The 19,662-nt window shown below is 43.2% G+C and overlaps 1 protein-coding gene across 1 annotated transcript; it reads right to left on the bottom strand.

The window, feature by feature from the left end:
• Positions 1-192: 192 nt before the first annotated feature.
• On the bottom strand, positions 193-19,360 carry snap91a (synaptosome associated protein 91a). Its single transcript, XM_062987915.1, has 28 exons — positions 19,226-19,360; positions 15,295-15,437; positions 14,790-14,865; positions 14,588-14,690; positions 14,207-14,300; positions 13,836-13,947; positions 13,630-13,736; positions 12,848-12,889; positions 11,848-11,909; positions 10,459-10,471; positions 10,188-10,333; positions 10,023-10,105; positions 9,837-9,851; positions 8,935-9,147; positions 8,715-8,786; positions 8,020-8,235; positions 6,437-6,523; positions 5,381-5,449; positions 5,130-5,213; positions 4,807-4,875; positions 4,529-4,705; positions 4,203-4,439; positions 4,096-4,117; positions 3,909-3,987; positions 3,722-3,796; positions 1,569-1,664; positions 1,318-1,412; positions 193-1,142 (listed from the first exon to the last, which is right to left on the bottom strand). Exons 1-27 carry the CDS (start codon positions 19,353-19,355, stop codon positions 1,326-1,328), a joined length of 2,709 nt encoding a protein of 902 aa, XP_062843985.1. The 5' UTR covers positions 19,356-19,360; the 3' UTR covers positions 193-1,142; positions 1,318-1,325.
• Between the last annotated feature and the right edge of the window lie 302 nt (positions 19,361-19,662).

The following is a 19,662-nucleotide window of genomic DNA, read 5'->3' as shown; positions in this document are numbered from 1 at the left end:
ATTAATATAGGATACACTCACAGTTGGCATTCCAGTTCATCTCAAAGGTGTGACTGAAATAGCTGAATACACTGATCAGAATGAGCGTCTATATACTTTTGGAGCTGGCTGTGTGCATTTTGTGTGAAATCCATTAGATTGTTTGAAAATCCATTAAAATAAAGCAGACTAAATCAAGTTCAGGAGTTTGTTTGATCTTGGATTTAATTTATTGCATCCTAAAAGGAAAAGGTTTTACATGCATTGGGTGGGACCATAAATATTTCAATAAATTAATAAAAAATAAATAGATATAAATAAACTCATCTCAAAAAAATCTGTAAATTGACATGGATATTTTTACCACTTTTACAGAGAAAAATCAACCAGCGGATAACTGGAGATGATAGTTTCTACAGGAACGTTTACTACGGTTTTTATTTTCCATTCTTTCTACATTACATAACCGTAATAGTGTTCAACCTTTCCCAAAAACTCACACACAAACTCTCACACACCGTATCTACCACCAGTATGGGGTGAAATAAATTCTATTTAATCCTCTACAAAGCAAATAAATCAGCTTTCAAGATTTTGGGGCTTAAAACACGACAACGATCCAAAAACCGACATGTAGGCCGACATGTAAGAGGGTTCGTACAGAATTTTGAAAAGTCTGGATATGATACGTATTTACTGCATATGTATATCATTAAGTCATATTCATAAAGAAATCTGTTTATAACCATTAACGGAAGGTGAACACCAGATTCACGTCAGATTCACGTCATCCACAGATACACAGAAGAGCAAAAATTTTCCAATTACACGTCACACACGGCTCCAAAACGCACAGAAAACAGGAAGTTTGGCCCAACAGGAGATCATCCATCCACACACACACACACACACACACACACACAGTTTGAAGATGACATGGAGATGATCACACTCGTCTGTTCGTCATGTTTCCAGGGTTTTTCTACTTTTCACAGTTTGTGCTACAACATTACATGGTGCAGGTAAAAGGGGCGGGGCAAACGTATCAGGTGTACAGGCGTGGTTAATAAACGAGGGGTGGAGCTAGCTGCAGGATCTTCAGGTGAGTTTGGGTGTAAACAATCGGCACCTCGTCTCTCTCGCCGGAGCCCAGCCTGTAAGCACTGGGAGAGAAAAGACATAAACGGGGTCGTCAATTAAATTTGGACATCAAATGCTGTTTATGTTACCAGCATGTACATGTTTTTATTAATAATTCATTTTTTTTAGTAAGCAGGAGAAATACTTTATATGATTTTAATATGATTAATGTGGGTAAAAGATGAGATGAATCGATACCTCAACGTTTATAAGAAATCTTTAATGTCTAGATCAGCGAGTGGATCTTTAGTTGGGGGTTTTTTAGGGTTCTGAACTGCCGGACCTGGAGAAAGCTGAGAGAGAGAGAGAGAGAAAGAGAGAGAGAGAGAGAGAGAGAGAAAATGAGAGAGAGACACTAAGAACAATTCAGTTTTCACTATGTATAAAATGACTATCATTCACACAATAGGGGTGTGTGTGTGTGTGTGTGTGTGTGTGTAAATATTTACTGGTGCAGCAGCTCCGGCGAATGGTGGTCTCATCATGGGCTGGCCCATCATCATCTGCTGAGGCATCATGGGAGCTCCTGCCCCTACAGTGGGGGGCTGAAGGGGGGAAACGTTATAATTATAAATTTATTTATTTTATTCCTTTATATTCTGAAGCTTAAATGGAACCCACAGCCACATTAGAGTCTTAAGTTGCCAAGTCCCCCTTTATCCTGCTTACCTAAGTTAGCTTTATTATCTGTAATACATACAGTGTATCACAAAAGTGAGTACACCCCTCACATTTCTGCAAATATTTCATTATATCTTTTCATGGGACAACACTATAGACATGAAACTTGGATATAACTTAGAGTAGTCAGTGTACAGCTTGTATAGCAGTGTAGATTTACTGTCTTCTGAAAATAACTCAACACACAGCCATTAATGTCTAAATGGCTGGCAACATAAGTGAGTACACCCCACAGTGAACATGTCCAAATTGTGCCCAAAGTGTCAATATTTTGTGTGACCACCATTATTATCCAGCACTGCCTTAACCCTCCTGGGCATGGAATTCACCAGAGCTGCACAGGTTGCTACTGGAATCCTCTTCCACTCCTCCATGATGACATCACGGAGCTGGTGGATGTTAGACACCTTGAACTCCTCCACCTTCCACTTGAGGATGTGCCACAGGTGCTCAATTGGGTTTAGTCCATCACCTTCACCTTCAGCTTCCTCAGCAAGGCAGTTGTCATCTTGGAGGTTGTGTTTGGGGTCGTTATCCTGTTGGAAAACTGCCATGAGGCCCAGTTTTCGAAGGGAGGGGATCATGCTCTGTTTCAGAATGTCACAGTACATGTTGGAATTCATGTTTCCCTCAATGAACTGCAGCTCCCCAGTGCCAGCAACACTCATGCAGCCCAAGACCATGATGCTACCACCACCATGCTTGACTGTAGGCAAGATACAGTTGTCTTGGTACTTCTCACCAGGGCGCCGCCACACATGCTGGACACCATCTGAGCCAAACAAGTTTATCTTGGTCTCGTCAGACAACAGGGCATTCCAGTAATCCATGTTCTTGGACTGCTTGTCTTCAGCAAACTGTTTGCTGGCTTTCTTGTGCGTCAGCTTCCTTCTGGGATGACGACCATGCAGACCGAGTTGATGCAGTGTGCGGCGTATGGTCTGAGCACTGACAGGCTGACCTCCCACGTCTTCAACCTCTGCAGCAATGCTGGCAGCACTCATGTGTCTATTTTTTAAAGCCAACCTCTGGATATGACGCCGAACACGTGGACTCAACTTCTTTGGTCGACCCTGGCGAAGCCTGTTCCGAGTGGAACCTGTCCTGGAAAACCGCTGTATGACCTTGGCCACCATGCTGTAGCTCAGTTTCAGGGTGTTAGCAATCTTCTTATAGCCCAGGCCATCTTTGTGGAGAGCAACAATTCTATTTCTCACATCCTCAGAGAGTTCTTTGCCATGAGGTGCCATGTTGAATATCCAGTGGCCAGTATGAGAGAATTGTACCCAAAACACCAAATTTAACAGCCCTGCTCCCCATTTACACCTGGGACCTTGACACATGACACCAGGGAGGGACAATGACACATATGGGCACAATTTGGACATGTTCACTGTGGGGTGTACTCACTTATGTTGCCAGCTATTTAGACATTAATGGCTGTGTGTTGAGTTATTTTCAGAAGACAGTAAATCTACACTGCTATACAAGCTGTACACTGACTACTCTAAGTTATATCCAAGTTTCATGTCTATAGTGATGTCCCATGAAAAGATATAATGAAATATTTGCAGAAATGTGAGGGGTGTACTCACTTTTGTGATACACTGTACATATATATTCTTGTGGGAATTCATATCTGGCAACCCTCTTCATAAAGGGCTCTCACAGGCTTAAAAGATAAAAAGAGGCTGAAGTAATAGTACTATCGGTATTAATGCTCTCTGTATTGTGTTCGATGTATAAATGACTACATTTATTTATTAATCTCTTAGTTTCTGAGCTGTTCTGACTCTATGGTTTGCATGACTAGCTACAGCTTTAATAACTTCAACGTTAAAGTAGATTGCTTAGATTGGATCCTGCCTCACACTGTCTATATTATCATAATAATCATATTATGATTTCATAAAATTCATACCATGCCAAAGGCAGGCTGTGCACTCATGGGTGGTGGCATTGTACCAGCAGGGGGCGCTCCAGCTGTAGCACCAGGCTAAAAACAAGCAGTAATTAATAAATGTAAAATAACAATGAGCCATGAACCAATTATAATTAATAATTAGTGCATGATAGAATGTTTTGCTGTGGCGATATGAAGAAGGTACCATGGGTGGTGCACTCCAGCTGGTAGGGGCAACATGAGGGGTCCAGTTTACTCCACCGGTCAGCTTCTTTTCACCATCCCTGCAACACAAATACACACACTATATGGACAAAAGTATTTGAACACCTGAGTATGAGCGTGTCAGACGTCTTATTTTAAAAAAAGTATTAAAGTAGAAAAAGTATTACTTTTTCTGGCCCATCCCCAGATCTGCAAAATACAGAATAAAATCATAAATAATAATAATAAATCGTAACAGCCATAATAAATAACGTAATCGTTAGGTGCTGCTTACTTCCAACCAGGTTTGCCAGTGATTCATCCAAATCTACACTGAGGGCTTTAGTGGGTGGAGCTGCGGTTGGCACCATGGCAGGTGTAGTGGGTGTGACTGCCGGGGCCACCAGTGGGGCCATTGCTGGAGACACCACTGGTGCGATCATAGGAGATGCTGCAGGGGCGATGGGGGTGCTGCCACCTGTACTTTGGGGGGTTATGGATGGCATGAGGAGGTCCCCTAATCCATCAAACACTACACACACACACACACACACACACAGGTCAGATTAGCACAGATGAGTAACCAGGTTTAATCCCAATTTGGTGAAACCTAAATCCTACCTGCTGGGTTGAATCCTCCAGAAGGCGCTGTGGAAGCCGGTGCCAGTGCTGAGTCAGTCGCTGCAGGGGTCAGGCCTAAAGCATCAAACCCTGTATCCAGCAGGTCGGCCTGGGCTACAGGCGCTGGGGTTACTGGGGGAATCGGGGCAGCAGCAGGAGCCACCGGTGAAATTAAACCTGGGTGAGGACATGAAGGTGAACGTTAGCACGGACCGGAGAAACGTTAACACTCGTCAGTGGAATGTGGAATGAGGAGCGTGTGAGGTGTGTAAACGCACCTCCCAGCAGATCTTCAGCGGTGTTCGACACAGAAGAGTTCGATTCCACAGCAGGTTCTCCAAACGTATCTGAGAACCATCATAGTGGATCCAGAGATTGTTTATTAATGAGATACACACACACTCCACACTCTCGAGGGCGCTACACAAGCTCACAGACACTTGGCACTGCCAGGCTTTTTTCCTTCTCAACTATGATACCGGTTACATTTGGGTATATATCCAAATCACCATGTAAATACTCTATATTTTCCTATAATTTTATATATATTATTTATATATACTGATGCAAACTTGTGTGTAATGTGTCTGTGGTTACACACCCAATAGATCCAGTACAGGAGCTTCAGGTTTGGGAGGAGATTCTGGGGCAACAGGAACTGTTGGAGCCGGATCCATAAAGGAATCTGTTTCAGAAACACGTAAATAATCAGATTCAGTTCCTCCAGACGTTCCATCACAAACATTCTGCTGATTACAGGAAACGTGTGATGCCCAAATCTGCAAAATGAGCTTCCATTACACACAGCATTAAATCTGTGAGAAGAAAAGCTGAGACGAATGGGAACCTCACCGGAAAGAAGATCGGCTGTTCCGGTGGACTCAGGTAGGGGCGAAGGGCCCCGGGATACAGCAGGAAGATCTTCATGGAGAACAAGGAATGACGGAGAGCAGGAGGAAGAAAGATAAGAAGTGAGGAGAGAAGGAACAGGTCATGCATCAGTGTTCCACCAACGTAGCGCTGGAGTCTGATCTCAAACCCTGTGTTCCAAATTCCACTGAGCTGACGGTAACTGTCACCGCATGAGGAGCAACCCTCGATATTAAACCTTTCTACCTACATGGCTAGATTGAAGTGGTGTCCTTGAAGAGCAGGTCTCTGTGATCTGTTAGTCATGGCCCAACTGAATCTCTGATGTGATTAGATGTCTGGGGTTAGGAGAGCTTCATTCCATAACAGACTCAAAACTACGGTTCAGAAATAGGTTTAGTGTTTGATTCAGTTCTCTCAATGCCCTTTGTTTTAGTTCAAGCATCTAATTTTCACCAAACATAGAGACGACATCCATGAGCGTGTCAGGTTGTAGACATCTCATTACTACAGCGCCCTCTGTTGATGACAAAACCTTGGTTCCAATAAAAGCTGGTGCAAAAGAGGTTGGTTCCCTGAATAACACCAAGGTTCTAAGAATCCTGAACGGAACCAGTCAAAATTCCAGAGTTATTCTGGTCCAGACGAGCTGTCTGGGGTGTTTTGAACTGCTGGAAAGAAGTCCTAAGAGCTACATGTGGCTGTCTGCGCTGCTGAACCCATTTCAGGATGGTTTGACATGACTGATTTGGATCTATTTTTTTTTACCAGTAATTATTTCTGACCCATTGGTTTAAGATTAGGCTCCAGAACCGTGTTGATGGCTTAATGACAGACCGAGAACCAGAACCAGAACCACTGAAGTGTTAACAGAAACAGAACCAGGTGGAAAGAAAAAGGAACATGCTTCTACAGGCTGGTACAACATGCACAAGTCTGTCACCGAGAGCACAAAGTACCACCACACCACGAGGATCAGAAACAAAACGAGACGGTACGAGACTCAGACAGACGTAACGTTGAGAACGTCTCCTGTACCTGCACCGAACAGATCTAGGTTAGTAGGAGTAACTGCAGCTTTGGACTCCGTGGAGGAGTTTTGATCAGGTACAGAATCAAACACGTCTACAATCAAACACACACACACGGGTTATCGCTTCAGAATATACATCAGATCCTCAACTTCATTCTCATGGACATGAAACTTCAGTCACACTTACTAAGAAGATCAAAGATTTATTCAAACAAAAGCAAAAGGTTAATCTGCGGCCATCAGAAATAACATGGAACAGTGGTCTCTGTGCCAAGGTCAGGAAGAAAGTCCACACTGTCAGTAAATGTGCCTCCTCCTTGTGTTCAGCAACACACTTCAGGTGAGGAGTTCCACACAGAAGCTCCTTTTTTGTGTGAAGCTCTTGGAGCTTTTTTGTGTAAAGCTTGCTTGACTGTGAACAGTGGCACCCCATTCCAGCAGTTCTGAATTCATTTCAGAGCTGTTTGTTGGTCGTTATTGGAGTACATGGCAACCTGAACTCATTCTCACTATGCATATGGTAATAAGCAAAAGGTTTTCATCCCAACCCTGGCAAGAAACCATTGTTCCATGTATTGTAATATGTGCAGTCAAGCTGGCCCTGTTTATACGGGCACAGAGAAGCTACCAAATACAGTCAAACATAATCATTAATGCCACAGACTAATTAATAAAAGTTGTGACACCTCCAGGTTAATCATCTAAGGTGCTGTGTGTATATTTTTAACTCAGCAGATATTACAATTAAGATTAAGAAAGTGTCACCACGAACCTTCATACGCTGCAAAACATCCCGCTTAAGACCAATCAGCAATAAAACTAGATCAAATATGCACAAGTAGCAAGAGTCGTAGCATTTATTAGCATCATAGGCCCCTAAAAATGCTAACAAATGCTAACCAGAAATGACAGAAATGCAAACTGTCATCTTTAAAAGAAAAACAAAATGCAGAGCAGTTCATCACGTCTGAATCAAACACACTGACCAGCTGATAAATCAAAAACAAGGAAAATGAGATGGTTTGGGCCACGCCCGGCTACGTCTGATCATAGATATTAAACCAGCTTTTATTTAGAGAAATTAAAATCTTCCATCCAGTAAATGTAATGTTTCCAGTGTCACCGGCTCCCACACAACCCCAAATCATATAAGATTCACCCATGGAGTTAAAGGCTGGTGTTCCATTTACCAAACGCTTCACTAATGCTTTTTTTCACGATTCCATCAGTGCCCTGCTGTTATATAAGGTACATTTTAATTCTACAGACTTTTCATTTCATCTTGAACACTAGAGATTCTATATTTGTTTGTAGACGTTTCCTGATATACAGGCATCAGTGAGCTGTATTTTAAAATCCCTCCGTTAGCTGCTTTGAGAAGTCAGTTTAAAGAGTGGAGGAGTTCCTGACAGCTCCTAATGAGGCGTGGAGGGGTGCCAAAACTTTTGCCTGGACCTGTAGAGCGGCTCTGCTGTGATTCGTGAAGTTTATCAGCTGGTCGAGTTCGATTCAGCAATTAAAAGTAAATAATTAAGCTCGTTATCGTCGTCACAATGCAAATCAATAATAAAATGAGAGCTGCGTTTACCTCCGAACAGGTCTAGTGTCGGAGGCGGCGCTGACTGTGCGGCGGGGGCGGAGGGGGCAGGTGGGGAGGTTTCTGGGGTGCTTTCGGGGGCGGCGGTGGGCGTGACGCTCGGCTCTCCGTTCGCGGGGCTCTCGCTGTCGCCCTCTGCAGGCTTCATGGCAAAAAGGTCGAGCTCCAGGGCCACCTCCACGCTCCCCTCAGAGGGGGCCCAGGGGTCTTCAGGGGCAAACAGGAGGGGGGGAGGGGGTGAAGGTGGAGGGGTGTTAAATAACAGAGAGATGAAAAGATGAAAGCTTACGACTTCAGGACGAACCGGAAGTCACAAAATGCATGAAATGGATTCAGTCGTAACAAAAACATCTGAATACTATAAGCCAAAAGTATGTGGACACCACTGCTACTGTGTGTAAGCTGAGGTCCAAAGTGACGTGAGTCTGATGAGTCTGATGCACAGAACCCTTAACCCCATTACACCCAATTTGGGATGAACTGGAATGCCAAATGTGAATGCCAGGCACTGTCATCCAACTTCACAAATATGCAGAGATCTCCACAGCCACACTCCAAACTCCTGTGGAAATTCTTTCAGAAGCATAAAGGCTGTTACATAGGTTGGGTGTCCACATACTTTTGGCTATATAGTGTATTCACTATGCTATTGCTAAATGCTAACACGCCCCTGTGTTTGAACCCACCAGATCCTGTAAAAACATCAGCAGCTGCAGCTGGAGCTCCACCCTCGGATCCATCACTCGGGCCGAATGCATCTGCACACACACACACACACACACACACACACAACAAACAAACAGAACAAACAAAAGCCATTGTGAACATAAAAAGAAAAGCCTCACACACACTTGACAGAATGGATGCAGGAAAGCATTTAGCCTAGCGTAGCATAGCTTAGCTGACCTCCAAACAGGTCCATGTCTGAGAACGAGGAGGTCGTGGCAGGAGCAACAGCGCTAGCGCCAGCATTAGCATTAGCGCCAGCAGCAGAAGTCGCAGAAGCAATAACAATAGCCGCAGGTTCGGCCGCCGCAGCATCGTCCGTTTCAGTAGCTTCGACGGGAGCGACAGATTCAGACTTGGAGAGCAACGCTTCAGAAGAGCTAGCAGCGGGAACTGGGCGAGAAACACAGAGAGCAAAATGTAATACAGTGCTATATAGCATACTAGAGGGTGGTACGTCATGTAATGAAGCGTTATAAGGGTGCCGTATAGAGGAGTGTGGTGCCGTATAGTACATCATAGCAACAAAACTCATTCACCAAAAAAACATTCACCACACCAGCAGCACAAGTCTGAACTCTTCACACAGCGCAGGTCGGGTCGATGAATTCGTTCTGTTTACAACTAATTCTGACCAGATTTATCAGACCAGGCAACTTTAGAACTAGTCCTGCCAATCTCCTGTAACCTCTTATATTAAGAACTGCCGCTTACTGGATGTTTACTGTTCTCCTCACTATTCTGTCTAAACTAGAGACACAGAATGGTTGTGGTGAGATTCCAGGAGATCAGCAGCACTTCCTGACCAGTAACACCATAAACAATGCATTAAAACTAAATGAAATGTACTTCATTAATAAAAAAAGTGACGATCTGCCCCCACTGTGGCTTACAAGGTGTAACGTAAAGCCTCCACAGGGGGGTATTTGTGTAGATAGATAGATAGATAGATAGATAGATAGATAGATAGATAGATAGATAGATAGATAGATAGATAGATAGATAGATAGATAGATAGATAGATAGATAGATAGATAGACAGACAGACAGACAGACAGATAGTATTGCACGTCTTTACTCACCTTCACCCAGCAGATCTGAACCCAGAGTGACAAAAGAGAGAGAGAGAGAGAGAGAGAGAGGATGGTATGAGTGTACATCATGGATTTATAATAATAATATTAATGTGTTAATAAATAATTTAATGTAATAAAAGGTAATTAATTTAATGTAATCTAAAGGAGAGAGCTGACGGTCTGTGATCTCACCACCCCACGCAGACGTCGGAGCGGCTGCAGCACCAGCACTCGGGGCCAACAGATCAAAATCCACCAGATCACTGAATCCACTCCTGCAGGAGGTAAAACATCAGCATGTTAACATCAGGACTGAACGTTCTCCACACAGAGAAGATCTGCTCACGTTCTACACACTTTACTGTGACTGTGGCTGGTGTGGTTGTACTGGGCGGTTCTGCTGCTGCTGCTCCTGCTGGGGGTTCTGGTTCTGGAGCTAAAACTTCTTCTACTGTCTTTACTGGAGTCACTGTAGGAGTTCCATTACTGGCTGTAGAACTTTTCTACACACAAACACAAACATCTGTATTACTATCAAGTTTGCTGGTTCATTTGATTTGATTCTAGAGAAACTGCAGGTCAGTATCCACAGTGTTAAATAATTTATTAAATAATTAAACATTCTTACCTTAGTCGGCGATCTAAAAATAAAAGAGTAGAAAATATAAATGAGTAATTTGTTTGAAACTCACATTTATAATTAAAAAACTGTTAATCAAGCAAAAGAAGAAATAAAAACAATGAGTTTATGTTAGAACCTTCATCACGTCGAGCTTTTCTGTTTATTTCAGGATTAAAATCGTTCAGTTTCCTGAAATCTCACGTCACTCTCACTTCACATGCACGGATGCAAACGCAAAAATAACCTGCACCATTATTTTTACATGATTATTTTTACATGATTATTTTTACATGATTATTTCACAGCACTGATGTGAAAACGTGACAGAATTCATTATCAGCGTGTGATGAAAGAAAACTGGACATGATGCACATCGTTCCAGGGATGTGACGATATATATCGGTATGATAATACAAGCAGCAAAAATCTCATCATGATACATAATCATATAATTTATTAATAGAATTTATTTATAATTATTATTAATTATAAAATTATTGCTTTTATTTTTGCTGACATCACATCACGGACCACATATCGTCACCAAACCTGCTGCATTCTCACATAACACGTAACACACAGTTCATACTGGATCAGACGAGCTACATTCACACCAATTCTACACATCTGCACTAAACTCCAGTTTAAAATGCTGATGTGTAGAATTGCACAATCAAAAACAAACACTGTGTGTAAGAACAGAAATACGAGTGTTGGAATGCATCAACACTGATGAGCATTCACTTCCATACTTACTCATCACTGTAAACACAACACAGAGGGGAAAATTAATTACACACGTATAAAGTGTCACTATAAAAATAATCAGAAATAAAAAAAAAAGTGTCTAAAAAATTAGATCACATTGGCTACACAGTGCACTGTTGTACCTTGAATAGCCCTGCATTACTAAACACCAAAATCCCTGAACCAACCAGAACCCATAAACACTGAAGCTTTAACTTAATAACCAAACACACTCAACCCAGACACCCACCTTTCAAAAGCAAACCTCAAACCCTCAAACCCTCAAACCTAACCCCCCTGTGCTCAACAGTACTAAACACAGCAGTCCTCATTAACATCACACTGAATGATTCAACCCCCGGACATCATCAGATTCAATCCAGAGGCGCTTGTGCTCCAGTAAAAGTCAATCAGAAATCCATAAAACTTTTCCATTTCCTCTAGTAACTACACTACAGGACACGCCAGATACATTCACTACAGGCACTACATTTCCCATAATGACTTTTTAAAAGCTTGAGCAGCTAACGGCCCAGTTTCTTTATTTCTTTATATAGAGTACTGCACACAGGTAAAGGAAATTTGGCCAGAAGGAGACTAAATGCACCCCTGGTTTAAACCCACATCCACAAAGCTGATGGTACTCACCCTCTTTTACCATCCAGGGTGTTCAGATGCGTCTCCAGAGACTCCAGTAGACTCTCAGGGGCCTAAAACCACATCACATCAAACTCAATAAATCAATGACTGGCTGGACAATCTCCTAAAAAATGGGTGAAGCCAGAGCTGCTAGGTTAGAGCTGTTTGGTAAAGCAAGATGAAGTGTGCAGTAAAGTGTGCCATACAAATATTGAGACTCCCTAAATACTGAATTCATGTGTTTCAGCCACAATAATTGCTAACAGGAGTAATAAATCACTTATAACTTTGCAGCAACAGTTTAGGGAAGGCCCTTTCCTGTTCCAGCCTGAGCGAGCTCTAAAAAGACATGAAGAAGCTCCAGAGTCCTGCACAGAGTCCTGACCTCACCCCACTCAACAGTTCTGGGAAGAACCGGAACATCAACTGATGCTTTCTCGACTCTTTTGAATGAATAGGCACAAATTCCACAGACACACTTCAAAATCTTGTGAGAAGCTTCTCAGAACAGTGACTGAGGCATCATATTGCATGTTCTCTGTCAGTGAAGGATGTTCCATTTTTATGGTGGAACTTCTATCATGGATTTAGTTTAAACGCTTGTCTCTCTCTCTCTCTCTCTCTCTCTCTCTCTTTTACTTTGAAATCGCTCGTTTGATTGATTCCGTTTTGTCAGCATCACATTAAAGCTTAAATGAGTTTTGATGTTTAATAAACGACATGTTGGCAGCTCCACAGCTCGGTCTGTCTGGTCAATAAATCTATCTGAATTTGTCCTCTCATGATGAATAAACGTCCATTTTAGCACGATTATTACTGACGCACCCGACATCTTGATTAGCTCAACCCGGAGTTTATAATCCTTTATTTTATTTACTCTTACTAATAATCGTGCCAGGTAAACATGCCCCACATACCAGATTTAATAATTATTCATTACTAATCTTATTGTGCCAGTGATGCTAAATAACATCCATAACATCATGCTAACAAACACACAAATCTTTACCTGAGTGAGTTCAGGAATGTCGTTCTTGTCGATTCCAACTTGCTGTTAAGAAAATAAGAAAGTTTCATGTTATTTAATGATATATAAAGTTTATAAACGTATAATTATACACAAAGCTGCATCGTCACATCTGATTCCACATTTCAGTTTCACCCAGTGAAGAATCCAGAATTTAACCTCTTCAGTGTATAAACGTTTATTCACTTTAAATTTGTCTTTAGAAATATAAACAAAAAAGTGGACCACCCTGTAATGAACTAGCACCCTGTAATTAAATGGGCCTGACCCTGTAATTGATTGGCACCATGTAATCGATTGGCATCCTGTAATTGATTGGCACCATGTAATCGATTGGCATCCTGTAATTGATTGGCACCATGTAATCGATTGGCATCCTGTAAATAAATGGCACCCTGTAATTAAATGGGACCCTGTCCAGGAGGTGTTTCTGCCATTCCAGTTTTGTTCTGGATGGTAAACATTCTGGTGTAAATAGTTGTACCAGACGTTCTCATTAGTCGATTCCACACAAGAAGCTTAATGCTGAACCTGAAGGAGCTTCACACTCCAGCTACAGAACCACAGCAAACACCTCCAACTTGCCAAAAGGAACGAGACTGATCTCAGTCCCAAAATTTCAGACGCCATGAGGCTGTAAACGCCAATAACAGCACTTCATAATGTCCTGATACCTTCTCCAGTGAACCTGCTATTCTAAACTGAAATGTAAAATAATAGTGGTTCTTAATACGTGTGTTTTATGTGATAACTCTGTTGGTCACCTCGGCTATTTTGAGAAACTCTGAGACTCTGGTCATTCGTGTCAGAAATCTTTTGTAGATTTCCAGAGCGTCTTTGCACTGTCCTCTCTTCATACTGAAAAACTTCTCTACAGGAGAGGAAACAAGAAAATAAAACCAGTAATCAAAAACACCAGGTCACTTTTATACTGGAACACAGGAGGAAAGGTTTGGAGGTTTGGACTTGCCTAGTAAATTAATAATTCCATCGTTATAACAGGTGTATAATTTAATCAGATCCTTGAAGAGCATTAAAAATGCTGCATTAATCACACCGTTCACCAGGTCTTTAGGGTGCACCTGAAAACAACCCCAAAAACATGGAACATATTAATACATACAAGAAGAATTAGTGATTAATTATTTATCTATTAAAGTTAACACACTGTACAGCCAAAAGTATGCTGACACATCCTGATTATTGAGTTAAAGCCACACCCAAAAATCAGGTAAATAAAATCTTCCTTTAGGAAAGGAGGAAGATTTAGAATGATATCCAACACACTCATGGTCAGGCGTCCACATACTTTTGGCCAGACAGTGTTGATGAAAGACTTACCTCAAACTCAAGCAGGGCGTCGATCTGACTCTGCAGTGTGGACATTCCTTTCAGTAATTTATCTGTCGCCATCGTTCTCATCACACCATCATTTCTGATAAAACGCACACACACACACACACACACACACACACACACACACACACACACACACACACTGTGATTTATTATTTTGCTGGTGTAGAAACCATTATTCCATGATTTACCATCTCTGTGCAGCCAGCAGAGGCCGCATTTGCAGCAGTGATGTGGAATCCCTTCAGCCCACCCACCCTCAGACACAGCCGATCATGTCTGTGTAGGCGCCTTCTCGGCCGATAGCAGACCTGAGATTTGCAAGCTTGAAATGAGGACGTGCAGGAGCTGTTTGGAAACGCTCACCCTTTTTTGACTCGTCCGAAATCAAAAGCCATTTGTCTGTAGGAGAAGGCTTTCTCGTTCAGATATCTGCTGTAACGGCGGATAAACGTCGACATGTCGTAACCTGAAACACACAAAACACACAACAACAAAAATACATTTAAATATATCAGAATCATAACAGACGATATATCGTACCACCATGATCAGTTCATCCACTCACCATGTGATCCAGTCTTATCCAGGAAGTTGCTGAGGTTAAACAGAGTGTTTCTGGAGGCCAGAAACTGAATAAATCTCTAAAAAACAACACACACACACACACACACACACACACACACAGAGTCAACGTCAGAACTAACACTAAATATGTAATAACGTTTTGCAAAGTCTTTGCAGAGGAGTAGAGGCTGTTCTAGCTGCAAAGAGCGAAAGCTCCTTATTAAAGCTCATGTCCACATAGCTCATGGACAGGTGTCCACATACTTTTGGCGTTATAGTGAACATTTTCTGTTTCTAAATCATAATTTTTTCCTCATGATGGAATTTAATCGTATTTTAGGAATCTGAGCTTCCCAACATTACGTCAATCACACATAGTAAAAAGGAAGGGGTAGAGTGTAAACAAACAAGCTGCTCCAGCAGTTAAAGGGAGGAATTCTGGAGGGGAGAACATGATCTGATGTTATTGATAAATTGATTGATAGATTGATTGCAGGTTTCCTCACCTCGTTACCGTGGACCATGAGATGGTGTGTGGTGACCAGAGCTTTGAAGACGACGACCCAGCTGGCGTTACCTGCCCTCTCGAACAGCGTATCAGCCATCTGAGGAATGTTCACGTTGGACTCCTGAGTAGCCTGGATCAGATCTGATCAAGAGAAACACAGAAATGAAAGATCTGAGATCTCTGAGGTTCAGAAGAACTTTGATCGTCTGCATCAATAACGCTGGTCATGAGTTTCACTTTTCTGCTCGTCTGCAGGTCTGAGGACTCAAATCAATATTGTGTCACGTAAAGACCCAAAGTTATTCAGATCCACTGCATCATGGATTCCAGGAAAAACCTACATGGAAAAGCCTTTCCAAAGGAGTGGAGGCTGCTATGGCTGCAAATACAGGAGGATAATGGAAGGGGAAAAAGGAACGAACGACAGCAGAACTGGAACAACAGTCCAAAAAAGTGTTGTTGTGTATCAGCAGTGTGTTAAAGCTCGACTGATCTCGAACCCACTCCACTGCTAGCGTTTGTCTATGCCGACTGCACAGATGCATCATGGGTTATTTACACCCGCTCATTACGCATGGTGTCCACATACTTCTGATCATGCCGTTCATTCAGTATCCGATTAAACGGGTGGTACAGATCAGACGACCTGCAGGACTCACGATTCAGTTCTGAATGTAAAGCAGACGCGTGAAAAGAAAATCCTGTATCCATGGCAACTGAAGCACTTCCTGCGGGGCGTCGGGGAATCAGATTGCAGTTCGTCGGAGCGTTTGGACCCTGAGACGTATAATTACACCGTCACGTCACGGTTTAGAGGATCAGCAGGACCGCTGTAGGAGAGCGGACCATCGGTCAGAGATACCTCCATCATACAGAGAGACACCACGGGTCGCTGCACATGTATGATCGTGGACATTGTTTACACAGCACACGTTAGTGAGATTCTGCTGCATCCCAAACTGCATCTAATGTGAAACATAGTGTACACACTCGCATTTCCAGAAAAGTTGGGACGTTTAGTAAAAGGCAGTATAATGAAGAATGTGTGACGTGTTTCATTCACTTCCATCTTTATTTACCTGATAAAAGTAGAAATAAAAGATTTCTAATGTTTGTCTGAACAGCTTCAGTCTAGTTTGTAAATTAAAACATGTTGAGAATTTGATGCTGTAACAGACTCCAAAAAAGTTGGGACGGAGGCAGAATAAGAGTGAAAAGTTGATGGAATGTTTGAAAGGTTCCACAGTGAGCAGGTGAGTTGGTACCAGGTGATGGGGCGTGGCTCACTAATGTGTTCCAAACTACATCAGAGAATCAATCAGTTCAGAAAGAAGTTAGCAAATCATTTAGATCTTTCACCATTTACTGTACCTAATATTGTAAAAAGATTTAGGGAATCTGGAGAGATTCCGTGTAGGAGTTCTTTAGGGTGAACCTTTGAGCACTCAGACGGGAAGAGGAGATGCATGGGTACTCTGACTGGTACAGAAGGGTTGAATGCACTGTGATGTGCCATGTTCACCTCATCACCAGGATTAAAATCATCTGCAGTTTGATCCACAGCAGATCTTCTGCTGGTCGTACCAGCCTTCCTGTCCTCTGGCTCGTCCCTTCTCAGACCGCTGTGGGTGGGGAATCACCACGCCTGCCTGTGACACCCCCTGCTGTTTGGGTGATTGGGTCAACCCAGTTGGTTGATCATAAAGATCTGGTCCTGATCAAAGTTCCCCATGTCTTTATGCTGATCAGATCTGCTGAGTTCAACATGTGAACTACGAGGAACCTCCATCATATCCACATCTAATAGATCCCTCAGATCCCTCTATGTACAGCCATGAACATTTTGGTGGGGGGATAGGGTGTGGTCGTAATGTTTTAACTCCTCAGTGTAAATAAATCAGACTAAATGAAGCTCTGATCTTCTCGCTGAGCTGTTTCTCACTACACATTAAATAAGAATGAAAGTATTTTTAGTTCATACCCAGAAGCAGAAATTTTACCCACAATCCCACAGTGCCACACAGAGTACCAGAGAGAGAGGGACTGACACAGACGTCTAATAAACCAGCGATTCTGGGTCTCTTTATACAAACAGGCTCTGGAGCACACCATCTCCATCCAACAAAACCTCTGGAGTGCAGAAGTTTGGTTCAGCAGGTTTGGACGTGTGCAGTGAGTGGCGGGTACATGCTGACACCAAACGCCACGCTCAGTGCCCACGGGGGCATGAAATCAATCTACCATGCAGCCACCATAGAGAAACCTCACTGAGCTCTTCAGCAGTGGTGCAGGACGACACCTTCTCAACGATTCATTCATCTGTTTTTACTACTCGCTTCATCCTGGTCTGCGCTGGTCTGGTGACACTGGACAGAGCACCAGAGCATCAATGCACACACTGGGAGAACCTGAGGAACTCATCACAGACGTGACCTGAGACTGGAACAGAAACCTGCTCCATTCAAAACCTCCGGGAGCAACAACAGCCCAGCTGTGAAGCCTAACACGTCACATGGTGTGAAATCCCAACACGTACTACCAAGTTCCACAAAAACGTTCATCAGCTTGAGTCGGGCTTCCAGAGCTCAGTTCAGCTGGAGTGGTGTAGAGCCCTGACCATACCATGATGACCATAACATGACGAGATGAATCGGAGCACTGACTGTGACTACAGGATCACCCCACAGTTAGAGGGGGGCGACCCCGGGTCTGATGGAGGTGTTTATATCAGTCAGTATTATCAGGACGGAGGTACAAACACTGAAGCTGCTGATTTACTTTGGGGTTTTTTTTTCAGATCAGAGCCGTGAGAGTCCGAGTGATTACACAAGAAACACAAAACCACCTCCTGCACTATTGATCCCACCGCTCAGTGTGTGTGTGTGTGTGTGTGTGTGTGTGTGTGTTCAGTGCTGAGTAATATAGCTGGGAAACCCTCCCTCCATCTGTGCTGTCAATAAATTCTAAATACCATCTTTCTCATTGAAATGTGTGTGTGTGTTTGTGTGTGTGTGTGTGTGTGTGTGCGTGTGCGCACGTGTGTGTGAGATAACCACGCTGTGACCTTTCTTGTCCTTGAAATCATTTCGTAAACGCAAATACACACTAAGCTAGCCACACACACACACTGTATGTGATCCTGATCTTTGTATGAACCCGCCTGGTGCAGGTGAAAAGAAGCGGTCCGTACTGCACACGTTTGGGAGGGGCCGTGTGTTAGATGTAGGATGTGCAGCAGTAAAGCAGATACAGCTGGGGAGCTGGATATGACTAGATTGGGAGGAAAATACAGAAATAAAGTCTCAGGTTCGAGCCCCACCGCTGGTTTGGTGAAACCTGCTTGACTGTGAACGGTGACGCCCGCGGTGGTTGTTTTGACTTTAATTCTATCATAAATATGTGGACACCACCGCAAGCTTGCTGGATTCCAAATCAACAGGCGTTAACATGGACCTGCCTCCTCCACCTCCTTGAGGGGCTTTTCTCAGGCTTTTGGAGTCTGTCTGTGGGGATTTGTGCTAGTTCATTTATTTGTGAGATCAGGCACTGACGTAGGGTGTGAAGACCTGGCTCTCACTTGACATTCTAATTTGCCCCAAAGGTTAAATGGGGTTGAAGTTGGGGTTGAGGTAGGGCTTCACGGTCCTGCTTTGTGCACAGGTACACAGCTGATCTAGAACGTGAAAGGTCCTTCCCTAAACTGTTTAAGCATACATTATCATATTGAATAGACATGTGGTGTATATCATTAGATACAGTAGGTAGATGTGTGGATGGATGTGACAGTACGGATGGTCTGCGCATGCGTGCTCACTGTGCGTCTGTAACCTGTACATCTGTGTATGTGAGCAATCCAGTCTGGGCACGGTCACATCGAGCACTGATAGTCGATATAATCGGTGTGATCGGTATAATCGGTCGGTACTTACAGTCCAGGTGCTTCTTTTTGGGCGCCATCACCTCGTGGGTGGAGGCCTTGCACACAGCCCGGGCCACTTCTGATCCGGTCAGGCTGTACTGCGCTGCGGCGATGCGGTCCGTCAGTGTCTGACCCGACATCTTCTCTTATTATCAGATCAGATCAATAATAATAATAATGATAATAATATAATAATGATGATGATGAGTGGTTAGAGGGATTTATCGGTACCGAGCTGGATGTATCACGGTGTTGACTCCCCCTCAGTACCGACGCTCCGTTATTCCCTCCTATAATAAACACTAGAATAAAGACGCTCCGCTGCGGCTCGGTGTTTCAGCGCGTCTGATGAACCCCGAGCTCTCAGATCAGACCAGCCTGTGTCTCCTGCTGATGCTCCTGCTGATGCTCCTGTCCTCCTCCTGTCCTCCCGTCCTCCAGCAGGTC

The sequence above is a fragment of the Trichomycterus rosablanca genome, chromosome 25 (assembly GCF_030014385.1).
Source record: "Trichomycterus rosablanca isolate fTriRos1 chromosome 25, fTriRos1.hap1, whole genome shotgun sequence".
Taxonomy (NCBI): domain Eukaryota; kingdom Metazoa; phylum Chordata; class Actinopteri; order Siluriformes; family Trichomycteridae; genus Trichomycterus; species Trichomycterus rosablanca.
This window is presented reverse-complemented; position numbering and strand designations above follow the sequence as displayed.